We start from the raw sequence: 17,897 nt of genomic DNA, 5'->3' as shown, positions 1-17,897 counted from the left end.
TGTAACTTTATAGGGTTGCAGAATTCGGCAGCCCAGTTCATAGTGGAAACCACTTAACTATGATTTATGCACAGACTCTGTTTGACATTTTCAGACTTAAAAAACCCCTGTCACTGAACAGTGGCAAATGCCACCATATTAGGCATGCAGTTTTCCTGTTTTGGGAAGCAGAATTTAGAAGTTAGTGGAGGGAAAAAAAAAAATGCCTAAGGGTTCCACTAGCTTTGCATTTGAAAAACACATCTACACACAAACAAATTTTATCTCTTAGTCCAAGTATCTGTGGCTCCACTGTTTAAAATTTCTGTTTGGCATTAAGTTGGTGAAACAATAAGTGACCCTTTACTACTAAAGGTGTTTTAGACCCTGAAGTTGGATCTACCGGTTTTGTCTGTTACTAAGCAGCAGTTTTCCATGTGATCTTTTCAACGGCAAGAGGTTAAGCAAAAATAACATATATTGTAAAATTGAAAGTAAAATGCACACTACTGATGTGCTCAAAGTCCATGCATTTAAATTCCTTTGTATGATAATTTATGGTGATCATGTCTTCAGACTGCACTATTAGCATACTCACCCCTAACCAGAAGTTCTGCCTCATCTGACACACTGTCTGCTGTGGTCTGTACCCTGCAGCCATATCTCCCAGCATGCATCAGAAGGATGTTCCTGATCATTAAATCTGCAGAGGATGCTTGCTGAAAGAGGGATGAAGTGCCAGTTTAAAATGTTGCAAATCTGCCTAGTTCAAGGTGGTTTAAGGGGAATTTTGTACATTCAGTCATAGGGCCCATTTTTGTCCTTACAATTTATATGACAACAATACAGAAATCAAACATGCCCTATTTTAAGGAACACATGGAAGTTATGTTTTCAACAACTGCTAATAAAGAGTTTGAACATTAAATATTTCATATCATGATTTAGCAGCTACGATATTTAAGAAATATTTAAATATGCATAAACATTCATATATTTAAAAGTATAGGAAAAATAATCAGTGAGCCAAAATTATCGCTTTGACATTCAGAGACAGGCCTATATTGTGGCAAGACAATAGTTTTGAAAGGAAGAGCAACATGTGGAAATTAATTATGAGAAGATAGCAGTCCAAAGATTATCTTGTGCAACTTTATTGAATGATTGCTTTTGTAAGTACACTGTAGGCAACAGAGTGAGAGTGCTTGGGTGGAAGATTGCTGGTGCAAAGCCATGTGTCTTTACTTAACCAACTGAGCCACCCAGGCGCCCAGCCATGTGTCTTTACTTAACGAAGATTTATTCCTCCCATAACCGCCACCATCAGGGAGTAGGGTCAGCCTGTATTTCTGCTAATCAGTGTCGTTATGAAACACAAAGGAGTTTTGAAACACTTGATTCTTGTTGGGAGCATGATGATTAGAACATAGTTGAAGAACAACTGCAGTTAAGGAGATGAATAAGTATCTTTTAGATGTATCAGTTCATGGGATTAGTGATGATCCTACACATTAGAATGATGGGTACAGACTTTCATTACTTAATCTTGGCTTTCATTTACTCTATCAGGAAAGACAGATTTGTATGTGTGTGTGCGTGTGTGTGTGTGTGTGTGTGAACATCCAAAGATCTGGAATTCACAACTCATAAGGTATTTCTTCAGATAACAACATAGCAAAACTCCAATACACTCTTCAGTTTTCATGTTGCAATAAAAAAATTGGCTGGAATGAGTGTAGATGCATATAGCTTGAAATGATATTTTCAAAGAACTCAACACTTCTCTTTAACAGTAGTTGAGTATATGAAAGGATGTTTAATGCAAGCCAAAGAGAAGCACTTCAGATTAGAGATCTTTTATTTTTTGATGGAATAGGTGAATTACCTTTAAAAAAAAAAGTGTATTTGTCCTTAGAGGGCAGTATCCCAATAATTATTTGAGTTTACTTGCTTGCCTTTATTTATTTATTTATTTATTTATTTTTTAAAAGATTTTATTTATTTATTTGAGAGAGAGAGTGAGAGAGAGAAAGAGCACAAGAGGGGGGAGCGGGAGAGGGAGAAGCAGACTCCCCGCCGAGCAGGGAGCCCGATGCGGGACTCGATCCAAGGACTCCAGGATCATGACCTGAGCTGAAGGCAGTTGCTTAACCAACTGAGCCACCCAGGCGCCCTTGCCTTTATTTTGATATAGACTAATGGGTTATATAAAAACCATAAAAGTGAAAAGAATTTCTAGAAATTCTTTGGATTCTTTTTTCTTTCCTTAGGGTTCATTGAAAGTGTGTGAAGTCATTGGAAGTTTTTACCTGTCAAATTATGTGTATTTATTTAAATGAAATGCTTAACTGTATACTATGTTTTAAACCACTTTTTTCTGGTATTTCTTTTCTGTTTTTTTTTTTTTCCTTTCTATTGGTCTTATGATAAGAACTTCTAAAGGTATTGAAGTTTTCTCATGAAATAATTGTTAAGACATAGTCTGGTTTAGTCATTTACAAGGGAATGCTTCATGGTAAGAATGCATTAAAATGTCATAACAATTATTTCAAAGAATGTGATATTTGTCCAGAGAATGTCCTATGCTGCTAATTTCCTTAGGACAAATTGGTACTCTTAAATTTCATTTTCTCATCTATACTGGACTAAGTGTTTACTTCTTTCAAATCTGAAAAGGAAATATATACTTTAAAACTCTTTGATTTAATATGGGTAAACAAAAGCAAATTATAAACATTATAAGCTATAATTCAGTTTCAAATCAACATAATTTAATACTTATAAATAAGCTTTGATATTTTTATCACTTTATGTAGTATGGGTCCATCTTAGGTGTGAAAATTTCTTTTTCCCCTTGGATTTCAAAGAAGCTCTCCTAATAGGGTACTCAAATTAATCAGGAATCAATACATACACTCTGAACCCAGAATGGGGCCTATGTTTAATGGAAAAGCCAAGGATAGGTCCAGAAAATCATAAGGGACTTTTATTATTTCCAGAAATATGCTTCTGGAAGACTGTGCTTGGTATTTTTTGTTTTGTTTTTTTTTTATTTGCTTGTCTATTTTCTAATTTCACAAACTGATCGGTGGTAGTTTAACAGTGGAAAAAGTAATGATTAAAAGTCATTTTTCAGGCTCACATTTTTGAAAAATTATTTTATAAAATTACGTTCTTGTGATTAAATAATTGATTGTCTTATTTTCCAGAACCTTTTCTTCCCAAATTATTGATTTCTTTTTGTCCTGGATAAAAGTCCTCAAACCTTTGTCCTTTCTGTTGAATTATAGTAAAAGAAAAGCTTAATGAGATTAAGATGAGTCTTCACTGAAAATCACATAAAGATTTGAGGAATTCAGGAGGGTGAGGTATAGATTATCTTTCCTATGCTGTCTTTTACTTGTTTCCTGCAATTAATAGTGTGCAATACTTTATTAGCTGGCTGAAGCTCCATCACCATCTATCAGGAATAAAAAGTCTAGAGTTTATTGCATTTCTGTCAATGTCAAGACTATTTGAGGAGTTGAAATAGTCTCATTTTGGGCTCATCCCTTCTCTTTTGGATTATACCTACATCATATTTTTACAATTCTAGACAGGGAAGATTAAAAGTAAAATGAATGGATTGTGAACACTAAACCTAAATTACCCATTCAGTAGATTTACTGATCTTTCAAGAGAAGTAATGAGAAGAATTCATGGGGGAACCCATTATACTTAATCTCAATCCACAGTATGCAGTTCCTGAGAGAGAACCTCCACAATTTAGTGCACTTTTAATGAAATGGTTACTTACAGCAGATGCTTGCTTTCTTAAGCTTAAACCTCATTTTCACTTTTTCTCTTTTAGGAGTTATTCTCTCTTTTCTTGTTTTGTTTGACACTTACTTTATATCCTGTCTTTTCTTTGCTGCTTTTTCTGGCTTTATGAATAAACTGTGTTACATGTTGTTTCAAATGAACTTCCCCACAACCAGTACTTAACATAATGCTCCAAGCATTGTGTACCTAGCATTGTGCATGCCACATAGCAGGAGCTCAATAAATATTTGTTGAATGGCTGAATAAATGAAGACTCTTTAAGAAAGAGGCTGTTACACTTGTTTTGGGCATAACATAATGCATAGACTAGTCAAATTGCCATATTGTACACCTGAAACTAATGTAACATTGTATATCAACTACACTTTAATAAAAAAAAAAGAACAAAGAAAGAGGGTGTATGTTTACTCTCTGTGAGAGCAGCAACATGGCTAAATCATTTACATTTCTTGGTCACATAGTCTCACTAGAGCAGTTGCTAGATTATTGTAATTTTTATTTATGGCTTTCAAATAATACAGGAACCGTCATCCTTCCACTCAAGTCCAAATCTTTATTGGCTTTCACTTTGACTAAATGTCCTCATCCCACATAAGACTGTTAGTTAAGACTTCTTAAAAATGGAAGCACATATAACTTTGCTGTTCAAAGTGTGTGCTGGCTCCTATTACCTTGTGGATTAAGTCCAATCTCCTCACTTCAACACAGAAGACTCCTCAGAACATGATGCCACCTCCTATGACAGAATCCTGTGCTTCTACAGCTTTACTCTCACCTTTTCTCATCCATGGGACTACTTCCCATAATTCTGCCTGTTGTTCTGTTGCAGATGCTCTTTCTCCTTTCTTTGCCTGAGAAGATACTTTTAGACAGCTCGAAGGCCTTCTCCTTGGTAAAGTCTTTCTGGACTTTCTGGGCTAGACTTCATTAGCTCTGCCACTGTTTAGTTATGCTCATGTCTCTGAACTAGCACTTGATGTTCTTGGAAGTCACCCCCAAGGTCTACTATGGATAGTCCCAGAGCTGAGCTTGGTGCTAATGTAGCCAATGATCACTGGGTGAGCTGATGAATGCATGAAATGACTTGTTTCCTACCTTCTCTGTGCCTGACATACCTCCTCATTCCCCTCATTTTTTTTTTCTTTCAAAGAAGTTAGGATGGGAAATAAGAAAAGATCATGGAAAAAGACAGTGGAAAAAAGGTACTTAAAGAGTATATACAGATTTTAGAAAGACACAGAATTGTGTGAATTCTTGCTCTACCACTTATTAAATTTTTAATTTGGGAAAATTACTCTATCATGCAAAACTTCTCTCACAGCTGCAATGTGATAATGCAAGTAAAGCCCATAGCAATATCTGGCACATAGTGAGGGTTTGATAAATGCTATCTGTTAATAGGGCACTATAATCACACTCTTAGCCAAGACAAATCTTTCTTTAATTGGTATTCACTCCTTTGACAAATGTCTATCAATGTTTTCCATAGATATAGTAATTTTTCTGATAAGTACTTAGTTTTATTTTGTATATATATATGTATCCGCTCCTATAAGGAAACTACTGCACTCAGAATAAGAAAACCTGAATTCTAGCCTTAGTTTAGTGACTTCCTAGCCTTGCAACTCTGGGAAAGTCACTTTATTGGGATAATAACTGCACTATCTCTTTCATGAGGGAAATCAAGTGAAACAAAGTACATACATACATGAACTACTGGGAAATTCTTCAAAAGTGTAAAATATTCTTTTTTTTTTAAAGTTTTTTTTTTTATTTGACAGAGAGAGAGACAGCGAGAGAGGGAACACAGGCAGGGGGAGTGGGAGAGAGAGAAGCAGGCTTCCCGCGGAGCAGGGAGCCCGATGCGGGGCTGGATCCAGGACCCTGGGATCATGACCTGAGCCGAAGGCAGACGCTTAACGACTGAGCCACCCAGGCGCCCCAAGTGTAAAATATTCTTAAAGTTTTTCTTTTTAAAGCAGGATTTAGCAGAATGCTGTGCACATACTAAGCACTCTGAGAATCTTTGCGGAATGAATCATCCAAACAACAAGATAGCTTAAATTGAGTATTCTTGTAAATAGGACTCATGCTGAATGACTCTGTGAGAAGCCTGCTGGGGATGGCTGTTTCTGTGCCCTCATTTAGGGTTTATTTAACTTTCTCAAGAGGCTCACATAGGGCATTTCCAGCATCCCCAGCCCCTAACAGACATACAAACCATTCTTCTCTACAAAGCAAAAGTAACATAGCATATAAATTCTGTGAGATGTGATTTTAAAAATTTTTTCTAACATAAAAAAACTAGGTATCAGCTATGAGACATGGATTATTAGATATGACTAATGTTATTGACATAAACTCTTGAATACTTAAAAGATTTCCCTGGTACAGTATTTTTTTTCCCCAGAGGATGATTTGTTTCAAGTACCCTACCATGATAAGGAAATAACATACATATACATTATTTTTCTGTTTTTTTTTTCCTTAGACCTTTATATAACAGGATTTACATTCATGATGGCATGGGTTTTAATATATTTTTAAAGAAAGCTGATATTGACTTGCATGCTTAAATAATTGGACATACTCTCTGAAATAGAAAAATTAATTGCTACTAGTGAAAAAATACTAGACAAAATACTATTTGACAAAAACATTTATGTCTATAATGATGAAATAGTAAATGCATGCAACAATTCACTGAAGACTAAAAATAGGGAAAAATTGCTCCCATTACTAGGACTTTGGTATTTAATTTCCAACACATATTCTAATAACGTACTTTTAAGTACTCAGAAAAATGCAGAAACAGCTTTACTTGATGACATAGGTTAAAGAGGAACGAGTTGATAACTCTTTGATGAACTCAGAATAGCCAGATATCCAAACTGGATCACTTAATATTATAAGCACAAAGTCATGAATTCATGGGATCAGTCCACTATCTTGGTGAAAATGAAGATTAGACATTAGGAAGCAGCTCAAAGCAAGAATATACAGGAAAAGTTATAATTAAATTTTAGTATAACAAATTTAAAAATAAAAATGTTAAGTCGTACTTATTTCCTCAACTACAAAACTGGATATATGAAGAATAATGAATGAATGACAAAATGCCATGTGCATCACATTAGTATTCCTCCTTTCCCAAGTAGATATATAGAACTAGAGAATGTAATATCTAACATGTCAGTCGATGTCAGACTTAGGTGGTATGTTTGTTCCCTAATTCTTAAAAAATGTCTCTGATCTGAATACATGTGCATTGACTCTCTTTTCCCTAGTGGTAGGTAATGGGCATTCCTTTATCTAAGATTAACATAAATGGGGCACCTGGGTGGCTCAGTTGGTTAAGCGACTGCCGTCAGCTCAGGCCATGATCCTGGAGTGCCAGGATCAAGTCCCTCACCGGGCTCCCTGCTCAGCGGGGAGTCTGCTTCTCCCTTTGACCCTCCCCCCTTCATGCTCTCTCTCTCTCAAATAAATAAATAAATAAATAAATCTTTAAAAAAAAAGATGAACATAAATGATCAAGATAAAAGGGCTCTGCTATAGATTGTATGTGTACCCCATTTCCCCACTCCCAATTCACATATTGAAATCTAATCCCCAATGTGATGTATTTGGAGGTGAGGTGTTTGGGATGTATAGTATGAATGGGAGTAGTGCCTTTATATAAGAGACCCCCGAGAGTTCTCTTACCCCTTTTATCATGTGAAGACATAGTAAAAGATGGCCATCTGTCACCAGACACTAAATCTGTCAGTGCCTCCAGAACTGTGAGAAATAAATTTCTGTTTTGTATAAACCACCCATTCTATGGTATTCTATAGTGTCATTTCTATACTAATCTAGTGCATCTAAGTTAAAATAGGCATGAAACAGACAAGGTCATATAGTTTATCAGTTTATACTTTCTTGAACTTACTTGTAATTCCTTCCTAACTGTTGCTAAAGTTTATCTTATATACCTGCTAAGATTATCTGATATATTCTCCTTTTATTATTTGGTGCAATTATCACTAAATAATTCAACAGCTGTTTATTTCTTGGGCTATGCTAAACTTTGGTTTATACATATATAGACTCTGTACTTGAATGTCTAATTTAATCCAGGTTTGATGGAAAAAACATAAGAAGAGAGTGTGGAGTAGCTTTCCTCATATCTGCAGCTAGGTTTGGAATAAATGTGAATGAGAGAAATGGGTGTGTTAAGCAAAATACTCAGGATCCAAAGAAAGATATTTTCTCTTTCTGTGTGCTTCATATAGTTGTAACAATCATCCCATGAACATTGACTTCTAAATTTAGGTTTCTAATAATAGCTTTCAAGCCACCTTCTTATATCCTCCATGTTATCCTCTGTCTGTCTCTCACCATTACCCATCTAACATGCCATTGCTAGATTCATCCTTCTTTAAAACTGATTTTATTTATAATTGCAAAGAAGCAGAACTCCCCGCTGAGCAGGGAGCCCGGTGAGGGACTTGATCCTGGCACTCCAGGATCATGGCCTGAGCTGACGGCAGTTGCTTAACCAACTGAGCCACCCAGGCGCCCCATTTATGTTAATCTTAGAAAAAGGAATGCCCATTACCTACCACTAGGGAAAAGAGAGTCAATGCACATGTATTCAGATCAGAGACATTTTTTAAGAATTAGGGAACAAACATACCACCTAAGTCTGACATCGACTGACATGTTAGATATTACATTCTCTAGTTCTATATATCTACTTGGGAAAGGAGGAACACTATACATGAACATTTTGCAATTATAAATAAAATCAGTTTTAAAGAAGGATGAATCTAGCAACATACTCAGGATCCAAAGAAAGATATTTTCTCTTTCTGTGTGCTTCATATAGTTGTAACAATCATCCCATGAACATTGACTTCTAAATTTAGGTTTCCAGAATAAACTGAATTTTATTCTGCTACTGATTTTACTTTGCAGCATAGTCAATATCTCCGTGCAAGTCTAGTCCCATACTGGCTATGGGAAGAGTGATCAGACAACTGTCTGTGAGATTTCTATTTCTTCCCTGAAATTAGCAAAGCCCAAGCATACAGAATATAGTAGCTCTCATCTCACTCATCAGTTAGGACTAGTATTGATCTGGTACTGTTATGAAGTCCTAAAGTGTCAGGCATACGGTAGACCACTCTGTGTTTCATTGATTTTCACACAGAACTTTAAGAATGAGTCTGGAATGAGGCCACTTTGTTTGCCTGTCTTTGTTTTACTTGGGTCACTTAGATTCAAGCAATTTATCATCCTGGGTCTCTGGCATGTTGGGGGAGGCCAGGGAGATTAATACTGAGTCTAGAAGACTAAACCAGAAGAGATCTACCTGCTCTAATCTACTGCTTCTGTTTCTCTCTTCTCCCTGTCATTGGTTAATGACACATTTGTTTTTGATCTTAACTATTACTCCTTCTGGGGCATGGATTCTACCCCTGCTTTTTGATCCCCAACCTCTCTGTACAGTAAAATATCTGCCAATAATTGGAATGGAGCTTTAATGATCTATTATGAATTAAATTTAGTATCCTGAGATTCTCCTCACTTCTGCCCTGCTAGTGTTTCTTCTTTCCCGTTAGTTATCCCTTTTCCCTTTCAGCAAGACATTGCACTAAGACGTATTTAAAATTTTCACCGAGTCAGTGTTGAGACCTATTCTATTTTATTATGGCTAACCATAATACTATACTGTAGCAAATCTCTCACAATCTGTTTTATACTACATTGGTTTCTGTGCTTTATGGTGACACCTTTTGCATGTAATGTTGCTCAAAGAACTTATTAGGCCTAGGACTTAGCTTCTTGTTTACTGTGGTAGACTAAAGATGTTCACATAGATTTTTGTACTTGTTCTCTTGAGAGGTGAAGTCTAATTTCCTAGTGCCTGAATCTGGACTGGTCTCAGTGACTTTTTTATTAATAGAATATGGCAGAAATGATATCTTGGAAATTCTGTGGCTATATCATAAGAAGACTTGCAACTTCTGCCTAGGCCCCCTGGAACATTTTTTTTTTCTGGGGAAAGCCAGCTGTCATTTAAAAAGTCAGACTCTCCTGATGCTGTCATCCTATAAAAAAGGCTAAGCTATTTATGTGGAGAGACTTCATGAAGAAAGAGAGAAGTCCAGAGATTCCAAGTTTTAACCATTCTAGCCCAGCCACCTGACTTGTGAGCAAAAAAAATCATCTTGGGCATTCTAGCCCTGGCATAACTGGGAATCCATCTAACAGCCAGAATGGAGGCTTAAGACACATAGTACTTACTGACCTATGCAGGCCATCTCCAGCCACTTGGCTACCCCAGCTGAAGGCTCAGCCATTGTGGAACAGATTCAAGCCATCCTTGGGTTTCAGGCCATCCTTGCTGTTAAATAACAGCAAATGCCTAATATCCTGACCCACAAAATTGTGAGGAGCACAAAATAGTTGTCATTTTATAACACTAAGTTTTGGAGTGCCTTCTTGTACGGCAGTGAATAACCATAAAATAATTTGGTACCTAGAAGTGGGTACTGCTGTAACTCAAGTCTAAACATGTGGCATTGGCTTTGGGGTTATTTTCAGAGGCCATGAGGACAGTATTAATGATAGCTGGAAGGATCTCAAGGAGACTATTGATAAAGACTTGACAAACAGTGAAGAAATTGTTATAGGATACTGAAGAAAAGATGAAACTTCATGCAGTGCTGGAAAAGTTTGGCAACATAGTCACTGGAGATAATGTGAACAACACATTATTCACAGTGAGCAAAATTTGAATTTGCTTGAGGGGATATTTTCAGGAAGAAAATTAAAAGTACCAACATGTTTCTTTTAGCTATATAAAAAATGAGCTGAAAAAGATCAACAAGGAAATAAAGACTTTAAATGACACACTGGACCAAATGGACTTTACAGACATATTCAGAACATTCCACCCCAAAGCAACGGAATACACATTCTTCTCTAGTGCCCATGGAACATTCTCCAGAATAGATCACATCCTAGGTCATAAATCAGGTCTCAACCAGTACCAAAAGATTGGAATCATTCCCTGCCTATTTTCAGACCACAATGCTTTGAAACTAGAACTCAATCACAAGAGGAAAGTCGGAAAGAACTCAAATACATGGAGGCTAAAGAGCATCCTACTGAAGAATGAATGGGTCAACCAGGAAATTAAAGAAGAATTAAAGAAATACATGGAAACCAATGAAAATGAAAACACAACTATTCAAAATCTTTGGGATGCAGCAAAGGCAGTCCTAAGAGGAAAGTATATAGCAATACAAGCCTTTCTCAAGAAGCAAGAAAGGTCTCAAGTACACAACCTAACCCTACACCTAAAGGAGCTGGAGAAGGAACAGCAAATAAAGCCTAAACCCAGCAGGAGAAGAGAAATAATCAAGATCAGAGCAGAAATCAATGAAATAGAAACTAAAAGAACAGTAGAACAGATCAACGAAACTAGGAGCTGGTTCTTTGAAAGAATTAACAAGATTGATAAACCCCTGGCCAGACTTATCAAAAAGAGAAGAGAAATGACCCAAATCAACAAAATCATGAATGAAAGAGGAGAGATCACAACCAACACCAAAGAAATACAAACAATTATAAGAACATATTATGAGCAACTCTATGCCAGCAAATTAGATAACCTGGAAGAAATGGATGCATTCCTAGAGATGTATCAACTACCAAAACTGAACCAGGATGAAATAGAAAACCTGAACAGACCTATAACCACTAAGGAAATTGAAGAAGTCATCAAAAATCTCCCAAAACACAAAAGCCCAGGGCCAGATGGCTTCCCAGGGGAATTCTACCAAACATTTAAAGAAGAATTAATACCTATTCTTCTGAAACTGTTCCAAAAAATAGAAATGGAAGGAAAACTTCCAAACTCATTTTATGAGGCCAGCATTACCTTGATCCCAAAACCAGACAAAGACCCCATCAAAAAGGAGAATTACAGACCAATATCCCTGATGAACATGGATGCAAAAATTCTCACCAAAATACTAGCCAATAGGATCAAACAGTACATTAAAAGGATTATTTACCATGACCAAGTGGGATTTATCCCTGGGCTGCAAGGTTGGTTCAACATCCACAAATCAATCAATGTGATACAATACATTAATAAAAGAAAGAACAAGAATCATATGATCCTCTCAATAGATGCAGAAAAAGCATTTGACAAAGTACAGCATCCTTTCTTGATCAAAACTCTTCAGAGTATAGGAATAGAGGGTACATACCTCAATATCATAAAAGCCATCTATGAAAAACCTACAGCGAATATCATTCTCAATGGGGAAAAATTGAGAGCTTTCCCCCTAAGGTCAGGAATGTGGCAGGGATGTCCACTATCACCACTGCTATTCAACATAGTATTGGAAGTCCTAGCCACAGCAATCAGACAACAAAAAGAAATCAAAGGCATCCAAATTGGCAAAGAAGAAGTCAAACTCTCACTCTTTGCAGATGATATGATACTTTATGTGGAAAACCCAAAAGACTCCACCCCAAAACTGCTAGAACTCATACAGGAATTCAGTAAAGTGGCAGGATATAAAATCAATGCACAGAAGTAAGTGGCATTCCTATACAGCAACAACAAGACAGAAGAAAGAGAAATTAAGGAGTCGATCCCATTTACAATTGCACCCAAAACCATAAGATACCTAGGAATAAATCTAACCAAAGAGACAAAGGATCTGTACTCAGAAAACTATAAAATACTCATGAAAGAAATTGAGGAAGACACAAAGAAATGGAAAAACGTTCCATGCTCATGGATTGGAAGAACAAATATTGTGAAGATGTCAATGCTACCTAGAGCAGTCTACACATTCAATGCAATCCCCATCAAAATACCATCCACTTTTTTCAAAGAAATGGAACAAATAATCCTAAAATTTGTATGGAACCAGAAAAGACCCCGCATAGCCAGAGGAATGTTGAAAAAGAAAAGCAAAGCTGGCGGCATCACAATTCCGGACTTCCAGCTCTATTACAAAGCTGTCATCATCAAGACAGCATGGTACTGGCACAAAAACAGACACATAGATCAATGGAACAGAATAGAGAGCCCAGAAATGGACCCTCAACTCTATGGTCAACTCATCTTTGACAAAGCAGGAAAGAATGTCCAATGGAACAAAGACAGTCTCTTCAACAAATGGTGTTGGGAAAATTGGATAGCCACATGTAGAAGAATGAAACTGGACCATTTCCTTACACCACACACAAAAATAGACTCCAAATGGTTGAAAGACCTCAATGTGAGACAGGAGTCCATCAAAATCCTAAAGGAGAACACAGGCAGCAACCTCTTCGACCTCAGCCGAAGCAACTTCTTCCTACAAATATCGCCAAAGGCAAGGGAAGCAAGGGCAAAAATGAACTATTGGGACTTCATCAAGATAAAAAGCTTTTGCAAAGCAAAGGAAACAGTCAACAAAACCAAAAGACAACCGACAGAATGGGAGAAGATATTTGCAAATGACATATCAGATAAAGGGCTAGTATCCAAAATCTATAAAGAACTCATCAAACTCAACACCCAAAGAACAAAGAATCCAATCAAGAAATGGGCAGAAGACATGAACAGACATTTTTCCAAAGAAGACATCCAAATGGCCAACAGACACATGAAAAAGTGCTCAATATCGCTCAGCATCAGGGAAATCCAAATCAAAACCTCAATGAGATACCACCTCACACCAGTCAGAATGGCTAAAATTAACAAGTCAGGAAACGACAGATGTTGGCGGGGATGCGGAGAAAGGGGACCCCTCCTACACTGTTGGTGGGAATGCAAGCTGGTGCAGCCACTCTGGAAAACTGTATGGAGGTTCCTCAAAAAGTTGAAAATAGAGCTACCATACGATCCAGCTATTGCACTACTGGGTATTTACCCCAAAGATACAAAAGTAGGGATCCGAAGGGGTACGTGCACCCCGATGTTTATAGCAGCAATGTCCACAATAGCCAAACTGTGGAAAGAGCCAAGATGTCCATCGACAGATGACTGGATAAAGAATATGTGGTATATATATATACAATGGAATATTATGCAGCCATCAAAAGGAATGAGATCTTGCCATTTGCAACGACGTGGATGGAACTGGAGGGTATTATGTTGAGTGAAATAAGTCAAACAGAGAAAGACATGTATCATATGATCTCACTGATATGAGGAATTCTTAATCTCGGGAAACAAACTGAGGGTTGCTGGAGTGGGGTGTGGGGTGGGAGGGATGGGGTGACTGGGTGATAGACACTGGGGAGGGTATGTGCTCTGGTAAGCGCTGTGAATTGTGCAAGACTGTTGAATCTCAAATCTGTACCTCTGAAACAAATAATGCAATATATTTTAAGGAAAAAAAAAAAGAAGAAGAAGAAGGTAGCGGGAGGGGAAGAATGAAGCGGGGGAAATCGGAGGGGTAGACGAACCATGAGAGACGATGGACTCTGAAAAACAAACAGGGTTCTAGAGGGGAGGGGGGTGGGAGGATGCGTTAGCCTGGTGGTGGGTATTGAGGAGGGCACATTCTGCATGGAGCACTGGGTGTTATGCACAAACAATGAATCATGGAACACTTCATCTAAAACTAATGATGTAATGTATGGGGATTAACATAAGAATAAAAAAAATTAAAAAAAAAATGAGCTGAAAAGAAAGAATCACCCATTTCTGAAGCAGAATACTGAAGAAATCTGAAGAAGCCAGGACTCTAGATTCAAAAACCAAACTACTTCTCATCTTCAGTCTCACCCAATGGTAAAGGACTAGCAAAGTAAGAAATGGCCTTGGCAAACATCAATCCAGGGTGCTACAAATAAAGTATGTCCTCAGGTAAAGATCCCAAGTGTGTGGGTATAAGACCCTTTATTTATACCAGAATATTTTCCCACAATGTCCAGACCCCCAGTTCAAGACAGGGAAGAACCCAAAGAAACTTAATGGAGGCTGGGAAAACATTGAGGAGATTGCAATTAGAGGCTGGAACAAAAGTACCTGAGTTATGAACTGGCAGAAAAATTAGCAAAACACTTGCCTGTGGTAATATGGAATATACAAAAAGGTTCCTAATGAAATTATGGATCAAATTAAGGACATTTATAGAGAAAATGAGTATTGAAAGTGTCGACTGACTGATTTCTTTTAGTTATCTGTGTAATGTATAAGAGAAGTGAGTTGATTAAAAAAAAAAAAGACTATCCTCAGGGAGAAGTTAGAGGAAGTATTTCCAACCTAAAACTTTCTGGGTTGAAAAACAAACTTATTTCTTATTTCATCTTCTTGAGCTATAAATGGGCTGAAAAAAGAAAAGGCCTTTGTATCCACTGAGTAAATATCACCGTAAAGGCATTTTTAACTATATTTTGATCTTGTGAGTATCAACCATAGTTGGAATTCATTCTTATAAATAAAGATGATAAATAAAGATGATATTTAGTTCACTAATATACCCAGTGTCTAGCACAGTGTCTGGCACATTTCTATGCCTCTTCGCATATATGGAAAAATACGGTTTATTATGGAATCATTGCTATGGAATGTGTTGACAGTTTGAAAGAAAAAATGAGCAAGAATAGTGGAGAAGGTTTTATACCTAAACTTTTTGCAAAAACATAATAATATTCCAAGTGGAATAATTAATTTTATATAAGAATTTCTAAAGATGAATTTGCCAGTTAAATATATAGCTGTTTCAAGTTTTCCTTCAAAATTCAAGTTTTTCAGGTATTCACATTTTATTTCAATATTAGTAAGTATTTTAACAAGTACAATCTTCAACAAGTAGCTGTATTATTTCGACTATGGGTTTCATGAAGAAATACTATTCTTCTCCTAGCCTAATTTGATAGTTACTAATGTTTAGGAACAAGTTTCTTACTGAAAAAGTACTTCACTGTAGAAGAAGGCAATTTGGGTCACAGCATCCATTTAAGCATTGTCTTTCACAGTCATGAAGATTCTCATCAACGTCAAAAATACTTAGAATTTAGCGAATTTAAACACATCAATGTCAGAAAAGACTATTCAAACTATTGCTTAGATTGTGAGCTACAACAGCAATCTTCCAATGAAGATTCAAACAGAAGAATAGTTCTGTTAAAAGGTCAAATTGAATAAATGTGTCAATCAAAAGCCAACTGTGAAAAGTTCAAGGTCAAGGACTTTCTGTCAAATTCAACTGACATTTTGAAAGCCAGTCAAGACATTTTATCACAGAAAACTCATTTTTAATAACAAGGATTTGCAATTTTGTGAATGAAAATTCACCAATTATTTAACATATAAAAATCAGACTTCACTCAAAATCTTAAAAATCATCACATTCTACTACTTATCACTCTTCTTTATGTAATACAGCTTCTGATATTTCAAGGAATACTTACAAGACTCTTAAAAGCTGCACATCTGTGAATTGATAACACCACCAATAATCATATGCATAGCATATATATTTTGTCCAAAGATTTCACATTAGTAGGGCTTGAATTTTTCATTATATGTGGAATTTGTGTGTGTGTGTGTGTGTGTGTTTATGCTGGTCATAAAAAATAAGACATGCTGATCTCTTCTCCAGAAAAAAGGACATTGTTCCATTTTCTAAGATTATTGTTGCTTTTAGAGGAAATCTTTATTTAGCTTTAGAGGAAACTTTTATTATTTATCAAGGTATTATATATATAAATATATTCTTAGCCCTAGGGAAGAATTATGATTTGAGATTTTTTTTCCATTTTGGAACTCTTTCAGCATAGAGATTTGTCCAATTCTAAGAACATCAGACGACTTTGAGATATCTTCCACTAATCAAGTAGGTATTCAATATTTAATAAAGAAAAATGTGATTTTTGTAGCTATCAGTGTTCCCTCCTGAAAAAATGGTTAGTGTGCATTAAAATTTTTAAAAATGATTTCACTGTTATTGGATACCATATCTGGAGACTTTTTTGGATTTTAGTCTTTGAAAATCACAGAACTTTAAAATTAGGTAGAACATTAGGAGTCATTGACTCTAACATTTTCACTTTGAAGATGTGGACTCCGAGAGGTGACATTACTCATCTAATGTAATACAGCTAAGTACGAACAAAGCTGGGCCCACATCAAAAACTCTTGAAACCCTCTCCCAACCTGATCTGGCAAACTTTTACTATATAATGATGTCACTAAGTAGCATAATTTGATACTCTATCATTTCTGTGAAAATTCTGGCAGCAACTATTTAAAATAAAAATAATTTATTCTTTTACCCTGCAATCCATTCCTGGAAATCTATGCCATAGAAAAGACATTGTTAATACACACAGGTACAAAGGTTTAGGGATGTTTTCTGTACCATTCTTCATAAATGTCTCAAAACAGAAAACAAAGTTAATATTTATTAATAGGGAAATGGCTAAATAAATTAAGGTATAGTCATACCATGGACTATAATATACCTATTGAAAAGAATGAATTAGAGATATGTAAAGTAACATGAAGAATTTTCAGCATTTTTGAATAAGAGTAACGAGATGCAGAACAAGTATTTAAAATGTTTCAATTTAAAAAATAATAAAAATATTCCTGTACATATATGATTTGTCTACGATTATAGTAGGACAGAGGAAAACATAAAAAGTATAATATTAGGATATTAACAAGCTTAACTAGGTATGCCTTCTTGAGGCACCTGTTAACAGGGTCTTCACATTTTCTTTTGCTAATGTCAGACTGGTCTAGCACTATGGTTGTATGTTAGCATCTATAGTTGTGTTATGTTCGTCTTCATGTGATATAGTGCTCTCCATATTCTTTTAAAGTGTCTTTGCAAAGGTCATATTTTGTTAATCTTAGGGAAACTGCTTCAATGTTGTCTTGCTATTATCTGCTCTCCATGCTGCTCAATCCAGCATAATTGCATAAATGCTGGCATATTACCTTGCTTTTAACATTAAGAAATGCTGGTGCGGGGCACCTGGGTGGCTCAGTCGATTAAGTGGCTGTCTTGGGCTCAGGTCATGATCTCAAGGGTCCTGGGATAGAGCCCCATGTTGGGCTCCTTGCTTAGCGAGGAGTCTGC

General features: G+C 36.3%; 1 protein-coding gene across 1 annotated transcript in view; it reads right to left on the bottom strand.

Annotated features, from left to right (window-relative positions):
• The window catches only part of CNTN5 (contactin 5), a 570,282-nt gene that overhangs the window by 111,840 nt on the left and 440,545 nt on the right, over window positions 1–17,897 (bottom strand). Inside the window, exon 14 of the mRNA XM_044919780.1 lies at window positions 578–698. Coding sequence (XP_044775715.1) covers window positions 578–698 — 121 coding nt within the window. The remainder of the gene's footprint in view (window positions 1–577; window positions 699–17,897) is intronic.

The sequence above is a fragment of the Neomonachus schauinslandi genome, chromosome 11 (assembly GCF_002201575.2).
Source record: "Neomonachus schauinslandi chromosome 11, ASM220157v2, whole genome shotgun sequence".
Lineage (NCBI taxonomy): Eukaryota > Metazoa > Chordata > Mammalia > Carnivora > Phocidae > Neomonachus > Neomonachus schauinslandi.
The sequence above is the reverse complement of the archived record's forward strand: the minus strand, read 5'-3'. Positions and strand labels throughout refer to the sequence as shown.